The 16,040-nt window shown below is 55.0% G+C and overlaps 1 protein-coding gene across 4 annotated transcripts in view; it reads right to left on the reverse strand.

Annotated features, from left to right (window-relative positions):
• The window catches only part of Myt1l (myelin transcription factor 1 like), a 126,976-nt gene that overhangs the window by 21,201 nt on the left and 89,735 nt on the right, over positions 1-16,040 (reverse strand). For all 4 annotated transcript variants that reach the window (XM_027937824.2, XM_027937823.2, XM_027937821.2 and 1 more), the window contains exons 14-16: positions 7,179-7,241; positions 5,398-5,481; positions 4,459-4,680 (exon numbers count right to left, since the gene is read on the reverse strand). In XM_027937824.2, coding sequence (XP_027793625.2) covers positions 4,459-4,680; positions 5,398-5,481; positions 7,179-7,241 — 369 coding nt within the window. The remainder of the gene's footprint in view (positions 1-4,458; positions 4,681-5,397; positions 5,482-7,178; positions 7,242-16,040) is intronic.

The following is a 16,040-nucleotide window of genomic DNA, read 5'->3' on the forward strand; positions in this document are numbered from 1 at the left end:
TCTGCACGTGTGGTCTAGACGGGGGCTGCATCCTTTACCGTGGCAGAGAGAAGAAAGACCCGTCCGTGCTGTTCACAGGAGAGCAGTGTCCCCAGAGAGCTGGGAAGGTGGGACTCTCTTCTTCTCCAGAGGCCAGCTGGTGGTCTGTCTCCTAAGGCTGAAAGCAGGGCCTGCAGGCAGGTGCTCGCTCGTGGGTGGGGCTTTCTCCAGTGCCTATGCTGTGGGGTCCTGCACCGCTGCCCGTGCGAGTCCTGGCTTTTGTCCTCACCGAAGGTGAGCTGTGCACTCACGGAAAGGGACTGGACCCAAAGCAGTCCCCTCACACGGGCCTCAGGGTAAGCTGTGTGGCGCGCGGCATCGCGCGGCGCCCTCTCCTGGGCTCTCCGTGCACTGCAGCCGAGTCCCTGGCCCAGGCTACACCTGGGCTGAAGGAATGTGTCCCACCGTGCCATGTGCTGCCTCCAGAGGGACCCTGATCCTCTCCTAAGCACCCTCTCTCTGTTGCCCTGGGAAACTGTGTGCCAGAGGCCTTCCCTCCTGTGCCTGTCCATCTGACCCATGGGTGAGGACCTGTCCTGCTGGGCCAGCCTTTCCTGACTGATCTCAGGCAAAGCAGGTGACGACAGCAACTCAGAAAGAAAATGCTCAGTGTGGTGACAGTCCTCCACAGTTCTCCTGGGAACTGTCAAGCAAAACAAGCTTCTAGAAGAGTCTATCTGCCTTTGTGATGAGCTCTGAAGGCATGAACAGATTCACTCGCACGGTCTGGGCAAAAGCCCTGAGAGGGTCTCAGAGGTGGCTGAAGAGGACACGTGTGCTGGCCAAGGCCTCTGAAAGGCATGGCATACTTCCCGGAGCATTTGGGGTTTAGAATCAGAAGCAACGAATTCAAGTTTGGAGAAACTTTGTTTCGATGCCTCACCTGCTTGGCCCTCTGCCACATGACCCTTGCAGGTGGACAGCCTCCTCTTGGTGGCCCTGCCACGTTGCTGCACCTGGTCTCCTGCCACAGCATCTCCACCTTTCTGGTGGCCTCAGTCGTCTACCTGCCAGCAGGCACCAGTGACCCCCCAGAGCTGGCTTGGCCGTGACTTGTCCCATCCTGTTCCTGGTTCCTGTGAGCCCTGGGGTCAGGAGTGACTAGGTGTTGCTCTCTCTGGGCCACCCCTGCCCAGCTGTCAGATGGACATATTTCTACTTCAAAGTGCCACAAAATCTCAAGTGGACATATTTAAAATGACACCATCATGACTTCCCTCTGCGATGGTCTGAATGCTTGTGTCCCCTGAAGTTCACGTGCTGCCACCTGGCCAGTGGGCCTTGTTATGGCCGCGCTAGCTGGGTGCGTCTGAACCCACCATGTGCAAGGGCATCCATCCTGGCTCCCTGGCTCCCAAGCCAGCAGACACATTTGTCTGAGTACTTGAAGATGCATCTGATTTGGAAGGGCCGATTTGCCGATCAAGAACTTCTTTTTTAGAAATACCCAGCAGTCCTGAAGACCAAATGTTTCCATTTTCTTTAACTGAGCTCTGTCTTCATTCAGATAAGACTTTGCTTGGGACAAAAGGATGGGAGAGAAGACCTCCCACCTGGCCTCCAGGTTGCAAAGAGTGAGATCCCTGCAGGAGGAGCGAGGAGGTGAGGCCACACTGCACAGCTCACAGCGGGCCCTGGGCATGGCTTCCAGGGTACCTGACTTATTGAGCACCAGGGCCCAGAAGCCATGACCTTTGTCCCTGCTTCATCTACTCTTTAACTTTGGCCTCTGCTGACGAGTAATTCTTCATCCCTTAGATGCCGTGATTGGGGACAGGAGAAGTAAGACCTGTACCTTCTGTTCCACCTGTGCTAGCTGCTGAAGGCCCAGGCAGTTTGTGGTCATGCAGAGGTAAGTGTCCACACATCTCCATGCACCAGAGGGACATGGCCAAGGTATGCAAGCTTGGGAAAGCTTCCAGGCAGCCCCGGAAGCCTGGAGAAGGCCATGGCCCCAGGGACATTGGAGGCCACATGGACCAACTCTCCAGTAAGTCTAGTTGTCCATGTTTAGCTGTGTTCATAGCCAATATTGATTTTACTGTATTTTCAGAAAATGATACCAAGCCTACCTAATAAAACAAATGGAGACTTGTTCCACAGATAAAATACTGGTCAATACACAATGAGCATTCATTATCCAGCCTACAAAAGGACAGGAATACCAACACAGGCTACAGTGTGGATGGACATTAGGACATTCTACTGAGAGGGATAAGCCAGTCACAGAGGGACAAATGTAGCAGAGCCCACTCACATGAGGTCCCTAGCACCGTCACACTAGAGACATGGAGGTGACATGGGTGGGGGGCGAGGATGGGTAGCTGTTGCTAGAGGGCACCTGCTTCTGCTTGAGGGACTGAAGCCGTCCTGGAGATGTTTGGCAGCCAGGTGGACATCCGCGACACCATCTAGCCCCGTGTCTAAACTCAGCTAAGACGGTGTGCTTCGTGGGGATCACCACCATTTAACACCAAAGCCAAACCAAGGTGGCTCTGTCCTGCTCTGGCTGCACCGCGGGCCTCCTGTCCACCCTCACGCCCATCTTCCCGTGCCCCGTGAAGGCCCTGCTCTACCATGTCCAGAGGCGCCTGGAGGACGGTAGGCCAGCCTCTGCAGTGTGCCAGTTTCCATCCCCTGCAGGGAAGTGTAGGACGCCTCAGCTCTCCACCTGCAGCCCCCACAGAAGCCCCCCTGAGACGACTGACATGCTGTTCCCATCACGGCCCCACACCTGCTGTGGCCCCAGGCCTGGCAGGGGCTGGCCCTGGGTGGGGCCATCTCACTCATGCCCTGGGCCTCTGGGGCCTCCAAGGATTGGGGATGCTGAGGGTGGTGTCTGCTGAGCCCTGGGGTGGGGGCGGGGGTGCCCACTGGAGGTCACTTCCTCGTGAGGTGTACCTCACCCCAAGATCCCATCTGCTAGTGGGGCAGGCGGCCAGGCACATGCACTCAGCGTCCCTGCTGGAATGGCCCTTGGGGAAGGAGGTCGGGGGTGAGCCAGTGGTGGGTGAGAGCCCACCACAGAGCAGCTGGCATTTGGGGAAGCTGGGGCAGGGTGTGGCCCCTCCCCAGCCCCTGACCTCCACGGGCAGGATCCCCCTCTCTGCCCTCCCCACTCAGGGCTGTCATCCTGTCGATGGCAGGTTTGGAGACAGGAGTGGGCACCACCCCTCCAGCACCTCAGCAAGAGGAGCACTTTCCCTGGGAGTGACCCCTGGCGAGCCTCAGCCTTGCTCAGAGGCCTGGCCCAGTCTTGGAGAGCCTGGAATCGCTCCTGTGCACTGTGTGGGGTGTGTCCCGCAGAGCTGGCCGCCCGCGTACATGCAGGCGTGTGCAGAGGAACCTGCAACCCTGGCCCTTTGGAGACACGGGTGGGGTCGGTCAGGAAGAAACCAGGAAGGGTCATCCTGCTGGCCTTGCTGTACTGTGGACAGAAGCCCCTGACCTTGTGCACAGATCTAAGGGACAAAGTGACCTGTTGGTGTGAAAGGGGGCAAATGGCTCAGGGGCAAGTGTGTCCTGTGTGTGAGCTCTTCTTTCAAGGGTCCACCTGCCATGGGGCGGGGGGGACAGGAATGGCATTCAGTCTTTCTTTTTGAGTGTATTTATAGCATCTGCAGTTTCCACCTAAGCAGAGACTTCATTAATACTTAAAAAACACCCTCCTGAAGTGTTGGGAGGCTTGGTGTCAGTCCTGAACGCTCCCTGTTCTGCGGTCTCTGCTGTTCATCTTGTATTCTAGGTGGTTTTACAGAGGGATACAGGGTGCACAAGACTGGTCTCTGTGGGGAATACGTGAGGAGCAGCAGCAAGGAGACCTCGAGAGTCTCCCCAGGGCAACTGTTTGTGTTGCACAGAGGGGCCTGGGCTCCAGCTCCTCAGACACAGTGGAACGCGTCCTGCTGGCCTTTGAAGTCTGTCTCTGCTCAGGCCTGTCACCTCCCCTAGGAGCCCGACAAGCTACATGCCTCAAAACCAAGCTCTTCTAAGACAGTCTAATTTCATGGATTTCTTTTTAAATTAAGTAAAGAAAAATTAAGGTGGGCTGTTGGGTCCTGAGCGATTTTTTTGTGTGTTTTGACATAAACCTGCTAGGACAGTGGGTCTCTGTTCCAGCAGGGCCTCCTGCAAGTTCCAGCAGAGATCAAGGAGGTGGCCTACAGACAGCGTGTGCAGCTAGAGCCACCTCTGCCGTGGGCCCTGGTGAGCAGCATTGGAACCCCCTGTCCCAGGAACAGATGTGAGCACACAGTTGTGCTTTCCGAGCAGATTTAAAGTCCCGTTCACTGCTCCCCAACCTCCAGGTTCCCCTAGTTGGCCTGATGGTCATCACTTTTCTTTCTCAGTGGTGACAAAGCCTGTGGGCAGCTCGGCAGCTGCAGCGGGGTGACCCACCGCGGCCAGCCAGGCACTCACCTGCGGTGTGTGAGGAAGCTGCCGCTGACGTGCCCTGATCCGTCACACCCCGGCGTGGGGCAGGACATTCCTTCCGTCTTGACCGACTTCCAGGAGAACTGGGAGCCGTTGAGGTACCCATCTTTCTGCCTCTTGGCCGCCAAGGGGCACCCTGAGGCGCTGCGGTGGGACGCATACTTCCCAGTGATGTGGCCCTGACCGTCACAGCCTGGGACAGGACACCTGGACAGCAGACAGAGGGGACAAATTTCACTGTCATTGCTCGAGGACCTACAGGAAAAGGCAAGGCAGCCTGCGCAGTCAGCTGGCCGGGCAGGGCCGGGAGCGGTGGGGACCAAACCTGGACCAGACCTGGTGGAACCTCCAGGGTGGCCCTGGGCAGGCTGCGGCCAGCCAAAGCCTTCTGGACCAAGGCCTCAGTTTTATTTTGTTTCAACGGATTTTTTTTTCTCCAAAAATACTGAGATTGGAAATTCAGAAAGATCGCCAGGTCAATCTGCAGACTTTTGACATGGGACACAGTGGCACTGGTGTGGGGCCGACCCCCTCACAGGCTGGATCCTCGCGCAGCCAGATCTAGGGCCAAGCCAGGGAGCTCAGTGCTTCACTGAGGGCCAGGATCCACCAGGACATCAGTAAAATATTCACTTCCATTTTCTATTTAATTCCCTCATAAACCTTCCCGAGTCTGCTCTCCTGTCAGTTCTGCTGGGGAGAGGGGTTTCTTGGTTTTCATTTTGGTATTACTCACGATATCAGCCATACAAGCTTATTGCGGAGCATCACCGGTTACTGCTTGGCCAATTCCCACACGTGGTTTGGTTTACCTGACTCCCAGTTTATTGAGATCTCAGCAGATGTTTACTGTGACCTGTGGCTCTTTTTCCTATGGATGCTCACTGGCTTCCTTAATAGTTCCTGGCCTCCTGACCCTCATACCTGATGGGCTCCTGGTCTTCTTTATCTTCTTTGCTTTGTGCTATCCGTATGCCACTTTTTTTTGCTCTTGGACACCCTGAAAGACTAAAAGAGAAACACCTCTCAGAATCGGTGCACCCCTGACGCTGGCAGGCCTTCCTGACTGGGGTGCAGGCTGTGTCTTCCTTCTCCCCAGCTTGGGCTTCTGGGGACGAGACCCATCGGGGAGGAGGGTGCCCTGCACTCTCTCAAAGCCTCTCCCTTCAGTCCTTCCCAAGGCTGTAAGAGACTGGGGTGGTGAGGATGCTGCGGACCGGAGGGGTCGGCCTCCTAGGGAGCAGCGGCTCTGCAGGAGAAATGCAGGGGATGTGGAGGAGAGAGCTGGCTGAGGCAGGGAGCCACCTGCCGGGGCGACTGCTGCGGGATAGGCAGGCCCAGCTCCCCAGGCCCTGCTCCTGCTGCTGCCAGTCCCTCCCTGGGTCTGCATGGGGGAGTGTCGTGCTGAGCCCTGTCCCACTGCACCCGAGGCCCACACTGTGGCTTCTCTGCAGAAGGGGACGTGGGGGCTGAGCAGGTTTATTTAACTCTCTAGTTTGGGATACAGAGACCTTGGAATTGGACCTCCTGGGTCTGTCCTGAAGTGTGACTCCATGTCCAGCAACAGCTGTTAGGCAGGCTAGGGTCCACTCTGAACCACAGCAGAGCTGTCCCTGTTCACAGCCTTTGAGGTTCTCCATTGCCACATGGTGACCCGTTTCCCAGTCCATCTGCCCCTTGGCTCTGCCTGCAGGCCTGCCACCTTGCCCCCAAGTCCCTCTGTCCTCCTGTGGGCTGGTTCACAGGACTCCATTCCCATGTGCTTGGTTGGCCTCAGCCACCTTGGCGCGAGGTCAGTCCTTCAGGAGTGCTGTGACCTCATCTTGCCACCTGGGAGTGCTCCCAAGACTCCCTGGTGCCCTCTGCTCGCACCCCCGCCCACCCTCATCAGACCCCTCTAGGAGGCTTGTTCGGGGCAGGTTAGCCACCGTGTTCCCCGTGGGGCGGGGCTGTCTGGGACTGCAGAGTGCACCCAGGAGGAGGAGCCATGGCAGGTGGCTGTGTCCTCTCTTGGGCCCTAGGCATGTGCCTGCCCTGGCCCCTGCACTAACCCGGTTCCAGGACCAGGGGGCGGAGTTCCCATGGGTCATGGGAAGGAAGTTGCATGTGACTCTCTTCTTACTAGTTTTCATGCTTGAGGGGGGTGAGAGCTCTTCCCTCCTACCAGCTGAGCACTAGAACACAGGGCCTGGTGTCAAATAGGTCCCCACATGCTCACTGAGGGGCGGATGGCACAGATCATCTCACGTGACTGCACACTTTTTTGGGAGTGGCAGGGCCTAGAATTTGTGAAGTTCCTCTCTGTGGCATTCAGGTCCACTGAGCCCTGCTTATAAGACCTGTGGGGCATGTGGCTCAGATCTTACCCTGGAGGAGATCACTGTCCGGGCAAGAGAAGGCTCACAGACAGTGCTCGGAGACCTGAGGGACAGCACGCTAGAGAGGGACCCTGCCTTGTTACGCGTTCCGGGTGGAGAGCAGCCCGGGGAAGCCTGGCAACCTGGCAGCCGAGCCGCCTGCTCTGCAGTGAGGTGTGGGGGAGCCTCCGGGCTCTCCAGGGAAGGCGGGGGAAGGACAGCTCTGCGCTCTGGAGCCTTCATTTTACCAGGGAGCCAGCCGGCCTGCTCCGGAGCCACAGAGATGGAGGTTCCCTGCGGCTCCAGGGAGAGAGCAGGGCCTCGAGGGGAGGAAGAGTCTTCACGTACCTCCTATGGGAAGCATAGTTGCCGGTGATGTGTCCAGAACCGTCACAGCCAGGGGTGGGGCACCTACAAGCAAAACGCGAACTGGTTGATTTACTGGAAGGAACGAGCATCCCCTGACAATGAACTTTCTTACTTAGACAAAAAGCAAACTCTTCTTTGCTCAACCTTGCGGTTGGAAGAGGCTGGACGGACCTGCGCTGAGCTCCCTCGCGCATTCACCCACGGCCACCAACAGGCCTGTGGCTCCCTCCTTCCTTCAAGCACAAGGACATGTCCAGAAGGAATGCGAGTCTGGTGGCATTTAGGACTGCACTGCCAGGCTCCTGGCTTCTTCCTGAGGGCCGTGCTCCCTCCTTCCTCCTGCTCTAAGTCTGGAGCAGGGCAGTAGGGCAGGGCTTGCTGTCACACCAGGCCAGGCCTGAAGTCAGACACGCACCTGGGAAGGCTCGCCCCAGGCCAACTGTATGGTGTCAGCCTGAGCTGGCACCACGCGGGGCTCCCTCACCCTGTGGGCACCTCATGGCCCGGCGAGCCCAGCCTGCACCTGGGCACTCAGGTGACCTGATTCCCCCCAAACCTTGGTCAGACCTGGCCACCTAGTGCAGCATGGGAGAACATCTCTACCCTAGGCCACATCCCTGGGGATCTCCACAAGGTCCCTGGGCACCCACACAGCGTCTGTGTGAACCTGCTGAGTGTGGTTCGCTGGCCTGCTGAGTGCACCCGGCCAGGGCTTGATGGGGAGAGGATTTCTCCTGAAGAGTTTTAACCCTCTCCAGGCAACTTATGTGAAGTGCTACCTGAGGACAAGCAGAAGCATCCGGGTTGTAGCACTGCTTGGCACCACCACAAAGGTGGACCTTAGGGCACAAAAATCAAGACGAATTTCTCTTTTCATTAAATTCGTAGGCCTCCGAAGGTAACGGAGATAAAGTGCTTCAGTGAGCCTGGTCACTTTGTAGTGAGACTCGGGTCGAGCCCTGAGTGCCATTCTGTTTCAGAGTGCCTGGCATCTGGCCAAGGACAAACCTCATGACCCACAGAGCTCACAGGTGCATACTAAGAGTCCATCTTCCTTTCCTCCGAGAAGGTGCTCTGGGGACAGGTGTGAGCACTGTCCAGTCTCTCTCATGGGAGGATGGCTCCCTCTGGGGGCTCAGAGTGTCAGGGAGCCAGGCTGAAACACAGGAGTTGGGACTGATTTCCAGTGCCTGGATGCCTTACTGTGACATTCAGAAGTATTCAGACAATTTCTAATCTTGCTTCAGTCCTAAGAAAGGGATGGGATATTTCAAAAAATATATATTAAAAGCAGCAGCTGCAGATCTGGCTGCAGAACTGCCTTTGGAGGAACAATGGGTATTCCCGAGGCCAACCAGCAATGGCAGTAACAGCACTGCTGGGGTGAGCTGGCTGACTTTCCAATAGCACCCACGGGGACCAGCCTGACCTGGCACGCATGCAGGGGAAAACTGGGCAGCACTGAGGCCTCTGTCAAGGGAGGCTAACCTGAGCCAGACACGTGCTTCTCACCAGCCAGCAAACACTTGATCTTGTTTTTTGCTCAAGGAAAAAAAATGATCTTTTAAACTTTTCCTAATTCAAGTATTTAATACAAGTTAATTTAAATTTTACTCATTTTGATACCAGTAAATATTTTTCACATGTCTTTTTTCTTTTTGGTGAGAGTCAAGGAAGTTGTCATATTTTGCTCAAGGAGCAATATTATAACCAAAAAAATGCCACTAAAATCAAATTTTCATACCTATGAAAATCACCTTTGCTGCTGTTTTGTGCATATAGCTGCCTTTTACAAATGTCCCCCTCATCATCTGGTAAGAAAAGAAGTGTCCTCTTTCCTCCATGAAAAAAAAAATATTGATTGTGCTCATTTCCAGAGTTTTCATAGGGTTGGCAAAGAAAAAAGATGGCAGCAAAGAGGCCCGTCTCTTGAAAGGTCTGCTTTGACTATCACTAGTCCAAGCATGGTGGCTGACCGGATCCCCATTCTGCCTTGGCTGGCCCTGTGGATGTGGGGCCTTTCCCTGCCAGGACTAAGCCCAGTGGGGCAGGAAGGCCTGGATGGAGCTGGGCGGGCAGGCTCCAGCCCTGCCCGAGCACCGCTGCCCAGGGGACTCCCAGGCGCTGGGTGTAGTGGCCCTGGGGTCTTCAGTGGCTCTTCCCTAGGTGGTGCCCAGGGCTACACAAGGCAGCTTGGCAGAAGCCACCACCTCTCCCCAGCCGTTTTGGGCATCCATTTCTAGGCAACTGTTCAGAGACTTTAGGGCGTTATTTAAACTCTTGGATTTACAGGCAAATTTTCTAGCTTTAAGAAATCTCAACATTCAAAAACAATTTTCCGCAATTGTGAGTGCGGGAGTGATTATTCATCTAACAAAGGGAATCTCTGCTCCCAGAAGCTGTGGGCTCCAGGATCTGGAGGGTGGGGGTGGTGTAGGATGGATTTAGCACGTTCGATGGGCACCTGTGCATCCAAGAGCACATCTTCCCTGTGAAGGGAGGCCCACGTGGGCAAAGTCCCCACGGGCAGAATTGGAGGCAGTATGGGCCTCACAGCCTGGGCTCTGAAAGGGTTTCCATGGAAACGGCCCTGGCTGCTGGCAGGGGGGCTGGGCCTGAAGCGTGAGCCACTCTGAGCAGTCCTTAAAGCAAAAGGGGCTGGGCCTCGCTCCCTGATGGTCACCAGGAATAGCAGCACCTGGGCTATTTTAAGTTCCCGTGAAGAGGAAGTTGCCCTAGACAAAGAGCTTGGCTTCATCCATCCTTTTTTCCCCTACTTCAAAGGTACTCTGGGTAGAAACACTCAGAGAAGAAAGAGCAATGGATGGGCCACCTCAGATCTGCACGTGCAAGCTGGTGATGTGCTAGACAGGAGGTCCCTGATCCTCCCGTCCCTTCTGGGTCCTGTGTCTGCCTTGAGAGTAAACAATACAAAGAGAAAATAGTTTTCAGTAGGGAAATTTGGTCTTGTATAGACATTTAAGAATTCTGATGGAAAAATCATAAGAATGTGTTTAAAATTTTTTTTAAGGTGTAGATGGACACAATGCCTTTATTTTACTTATTTATTTTTATGTGGTGCTGAGGATCTAACCCAGTGCCTCTCATGTGCCAGGCAAGTGCTCTACCACTGAGCTAAGGACCCCAGCCCAGTAATGCGTTTCAGATAGTGCTGGATTGAGGTGACATGAGATTCAGGCAGCACTGAGGTGTGCTCACAGACATGTGCATCTGACCTCACTGCATGACCTTTCCCTGGCAGAGTGGCAGACCTGAGCCACAGTGAGACCTGCAGATCTGAGCCCCTGACCCTCCTGCTGCTGGGCTTCTCTTGTTGTTCACTACTCGAGAACCTTTGGACACCCTGGCACAGTGGTGGCACCTGTCATCCCAACTACTCGGGAGGCTGAGGCGGGAGGATCACTTGAAGCCAGGAGTTGAAGACCAGTGTGCAACATAGAAATACCTATCTAAAACAATAGGCCCAGGACCTTTATAGAAATTGTCACCAGCCACATCTACTTGGTGGTCATCAGATATATCCTTCAACATGACCAGGCACATCCTGCAACATCAAAAATCCATTTGATATCTGTGCACTGCAACGTATAATCATAAAGACCCACGGTTTGCACTGGCACACATAGCTCAGACAGGTCAGTGGCCAGCACATGGTACGTGTGCCTCCAATTGGACCCAAGCAGGGGCAAATGCATCAGAGCACTGTGGGATTCTCCTCTGTAGGACCCTGCCTGAGATGGGGAAGCAGGAAAGGAAGCAGTCCTGTGACTGACTGGAATTGCATCATTGGCTGATCATTCACAAGGAAGTTTGAAAAGGCTTCCTCTACATTCTGTCATCCTACCTGTCTTCCAAAACAGAAGAATCTGAGGGTTAAATCAGTGTCATGACTAAGTCAAGGCAGGACAGCGTGGTGCTTTTCACCCTGTGTGTGCCCCTGGGTACCTGAGCATGCACAGAGAAGTATGCCTTGCTGCTCAAGGTGGACGGAAGAGGAGCCCACTTCACGCCAATCCTGCAAGCAGCATGGTCAGCAGCTCCCCACAAGCCAGGATACTGCCAGAATCCCCTACATTTGTACTGAAGGGTGGGATGCAGTCTGGGTGGACACCCAGGGCCAGCCAAGGCCACTTGTCTCCAAGTACTTGGGGAATCAGGTCACACTGGCACTGACTGCAGGCAGCAGGACCCTCTCAGCGCCAGGAGTGCGCCGCATTCTCCTGCTGGGTGAGAAGGAGCCCTCAGTCACCAGTCCAGGCCCCACAGCCTGTTATCGAGACAGAGACAACTGCTGATCTTACAGTGTCGTCCACAAAGGCCTAGGTGCTGTCCATGGGATGGAGCTCTGGCTGGACTGGGACCTCTGGGCCAACCCCCTCTGCCTGGGTTAGGACCTCTATGCTGACCCCTCTGGCTGAGTCTGCCCTAAGGCTCTGATTTTGAGCTTGGTGGCTAATGTGCACAGAGCACACTGACTATTTGGAATGATAGCATCAAATATCATAATGACGTACTCGAGCACTTTGCAGAGTTTCATGAGGAGACCCTTGAAAGTGTTGGTTTGTTTCCTTTGTTCATGGAAACTCTATCTTAATTAGTACAACACAAAATATGAAAAAAATCTTGTTTCATAGTTAAAATAACCTTGTTTCAATGTTAAAATAATCACAACGATGCAGACTGAGCCCTCGTTTACAGTAGTTGAATACATTTGTACATTGGAACCATTCGGGCCCTTATGGATCAGCCTTTGAATAGAAGTTTTAGTTAAATGTTATGTTTTCTTGAACAGATCTTGTTCTAAAAGTGAGTTTGTTTATTTTCATTCTTTTTTTTCATAGAAATGAGAAAGGGGCAAAATAAAGACATTTTATATGGAAAATGAGACCCACTCCTTCCTATGCTAAGGCTTGGCTATTTCTTCCCCAACAGAAAGAAACCAGGCCACTGAGAGCAGAATACATGGCTCTGACCAATTTCTAAAATATTTTACCTGAAACTCAAGGGAAGACGGAAGCTTAAGGGCCACTTTTCAAATTGCATGATATTCAGCACTTTCCCCTGTTTTGGAGTTCAGTCTTAGGTGTGCACACCTGGATCCCTATCCTGGGGTCACCGAGGATCCCACGCTGGACAGGTGTTCCCAAGGCCTCCTGCTGCCCCCTCCAGGCCTCCCCAGGAACCTCAGCCCCTCACTGCCCTGCCCCTGCAGGCCTTCTTTCCCCGGCCTGGGGACCTCTCTAGGAAGGGTGGGGCGGGCCAGTGCCTGCCTTTCAGAGGTGCAGAGGCCCGGGAGGCGCCCCGGACCTCTGCAGGACTTCTGTTTTGCTCTGAGTCAGCCGAGAGCACTCCTGTGTGATGCTCAGGACACACTGACTCAGTTACAGCAGAGGTGTCAGCAGCACACGGGGGCAGGCCGCTCTTCGATGCTGGCCCTGGGAATGAGTGAGCTCACGGCCCCTTTCTGGGTCCAAGCAATGTCTTTTAAATTACAGGACAAACCAAGGATTGCAGAATAATTCTTAAAATATTCTTAACACAATTTTAAAATACATAACTTTTTGATGACTTAGAGAGTGTGCTAGAGTGAGTTAGGCCTCTGGGTATCAAGAAAATGGAGGCATCATTATGCAGATTAAATTCACATGTTCTGGTTTTAGGGACTCCTGACAGGACAGGCAGGACCTTCAAGGCTGGGAGAGGGATGCCCAGGGACTGTGCGGCCATGACGGGAGAGAGGGTAGCCACGTGGAGGGTGGAGGAGCTGAGTGGCCCGTGATGCCCAACACAGTGCTACTGCCCAATACTGGGACAGGTCTGTGGGGTGCAGGTGGCCTGCCATCGCACCAGCATCACTGAGTACAACTGAACAAGCCCAGTGCAGCGCCTGCTGTGCACAGAGGCAGAATGGAACGTGTGTGGCACCCTGTGAAGTTCATCCCAGGTGCTTGCTGCACAGCCCCTTGAAGATGGGATTGCTGCTGGCAGGTTTGGTCTTGTCTCAGAGGATCACCTGCCTGCCATTGGCTTCGGGCCAGCCTCTAACAGGCACTGAGTTAAGTCCTGCCTCTGCCCTCCCCAACTATGGAGGACCACAGTGTGTGGGGGTGGGGGCTCGGTTTCAGCACAGGATGAGAAGGTATGTGGGACCCACCAGGAACCACGACAGGATTGGCCTTGCACCCGCGTCTCTGCGGGGAGCAGGCTGGCTGCTCAGGGGTGCCGGGTGCTGCTGTCTCAGCTTTGTTGACATGCTACATGCAGGTCTGTGTTCTGATCTTTCCCGTCATGCAGCCTACACGTCTCAGCTCATGAGCCATCTGTGTGGACCATGCTGCCCTTGTAATCCAGGGGTGGACGCCTAATGTGGACCCCTCGGTGCCGACACTGAACTGCTGCAGGGCTGAATGGCGTCCCAGGTACGTCCAGCAATAAGCTCCTGTCCAGTGTGGCAGAACATACCTAGCACATCCTGATGTCCCCTTCACTTAACGGGATGTGTCCATGGGAAACTGCTGCCAGAGCACATGCACGTCCAGCAGCAGTGGACCAGCTAAACAAGAGGCGGGGCAGCTGCAGTCAGAATTGGAATTGGACTCGGAGGACCCATGCAAAAAAAAAAAAAATACACAAGGTGACTTGGTGCAGCTGGCTCAAGGCCACAGAAACCACCCTTCCTAGCCTCAGCCCTCACCTGGTCCGCAGTGCATTCGGGGCCTGCAGCATTCACACAGCACTCATGATGCAGGTGGGCTCCACGTGGGACATGCAAAGGAACCTCATCCCGGGCAGGAAGCAGGGGCGGGGCCTGAGGAGAAGCACTCACCTTCAGCTGTCAGACTGAGCTCTAGGGCAGGTGGCACCAGCTTTATGCAGCAACAAGCAGAATCTAGACTTGTTTGCCGCGGCTGCGGGGGTTCCTTCCTGGCCCTGGGCGCAGGAAGGAGCTGTGCAGGATTCACTGTGCCTACTTTACCCGACACGTGACTAGAGGGTCCTGGAGTGCTTTCACAAACGGCAGGGTGGAAAGATGTTTGTGACCATTCCCAGTTGGCCTTCAAGTGCTGAGTTACTGAACTTGGAATGGAATCCTTGGAGCGTATTGATTGGCATGGGACAGGGAGGGGCAGGGCTTCCTGTAAGGGCTGCCGTCTAGACAGGTCCAGCTCCTCAACATCATGGACAATGTACTGCGTTCCAGACAGAGAACCACCACCTACCGCGAGCCCGGTGACCACTCCCCTCACAGGCAGGCCCACGCAGCCCACACACCAGCTCCGAGGTGCACACCCCAGACCCAGTGCTTCCAAATCCCAGGACACGGAGGCCCAGAGTGCTGGACAGACTGGTCCTGTTGGGCTGGACGCAGCTTTGGTGTTGATGTGCCTGGCAGCTGTGTGGCTATCAGAGCCCACGGTGGCACCGGACCTCATCTCCCTTTCTCTGCCTGTGTGTGGGCATAACACTCCTTTCTACTTGAATGAGGAAGGAGCTTCTATCATTCAGCTTTTGAAAGCTTCAGACTTGGCCCGCATCTGGGTGGGAAGACTGGACCCAACCAGAGGCCGGGGTCTCTCCTCTCAGCCGAGAGGCTGCCCTGATCTGAGGTTCTCGGGCCTCTGGATGTCCCACCTGCTTTGCTGGCTGTCAGGTTTGAGGACCTGCTAGTTCGTCTCCCGGAGAAGACGTCTGGCCTGATCGTCAGGAAGGAGTGCTCCTCCTGCTGCGGGCAGCCCTGGGACCCTCTGCTTTCTCATGCTGTGGCTACCCCACGTCTCTCTTCTCTTCCCACTCTGCCTCATGCCCCTCCTTCTATCCGTGACTGTCTGCTCCTTCTTTTCAGCCTCCCTGATTATACTCTAGGAGGCAAGGCCCCTCCTTTCCACAGAAATCTGCCTCCATCTCGTTTCAAATGTGACAAGGATCTCACATACTCAGTTTTGTAAGAGGTTTTAGAAATTGATTAATTAAATAAGCTTGTTTTAAAAGCAAGGAAACTGGCCCAAACAGGGCGAGCCTCTTAGGAAAGGTCACACAGGAGCGAGGCAGCTTCTCATGAGTGGACACTGGAGCCCCCATGCTCTCCATTCCCGGGCTATCCCTGGCCTAGCTGTCCTCTCCAGCCAGGTTCAAGTGCTCCTGTTTGGGCTTCCAGGACTGGTTCCTACAGAGCTGGGGGTGGCTCTGTGTCCAGGACATACCACAGTGGGTTCTGAAGACCCAGCTGCCCTGGCTCATGCCTCTGAGGGGGCAGGCAAGAGAGTGGCAGCTGGTGATCAGGGCATCTGCCACACAAGCTGTCAGAGGTATCCATCCACTCTGAACCCCAACTGCTGGGAGTGGACCAGTGACTGGGCATTCGGACGGAGGAGGGAGGAAGTGGGGAATGAGGGAGCTGAGACGGGAAGGGAGGAGGAAGGAGGGGCAGTGGGGTGGAAAGGAAGCCCATCAGACTTGCTGCAAGCACCCCATGATTCCTGGAATCTCCTGTACCCACATGGTGCCGGCGGGGCCCGTGACACTCAGATCACGCTCCCTAGAGGCGGAGCAGCACATGTGGCCCCAGCGGAATGGGAGCTAGTGCAGAAGTGTCCTGAGGGCAGACCTCACCGCAGCCATGCTCACCCTGGCCTCAGTGCCTGCTCTGTCTTCCTGGGGAGAAAACCGGTCATCTTTCCTTGAATCGCTCCGTGGAGCCAACTACGGCTGGAGAACTGAATGGGACATCTGCCTGCACCCTTCCTAGATGAGAGCACAGGATGCAAGTGAGTCCGGTCCACCCTGGGCCTCCTTCAGGCTCTCTCCCATCTGGAATCTGCT

The sequence above is a fragment of the Marmota flaviventris genome, chromosome 14 (assembly GCF_047511675.1).
Source record: "Marmota flaviventris isolate mMarFla1 chromosome 14, mMarFla1.hap1, whole genome shotgun sequence".
In the NCBI taxonomy this organism is placed as follows: domain Eukaryota; kingdom Metazoa; phylum Chordata; class Mammalia; order Rodentia; family Sciuridae; genus Marmota; species Marmota flaviventris.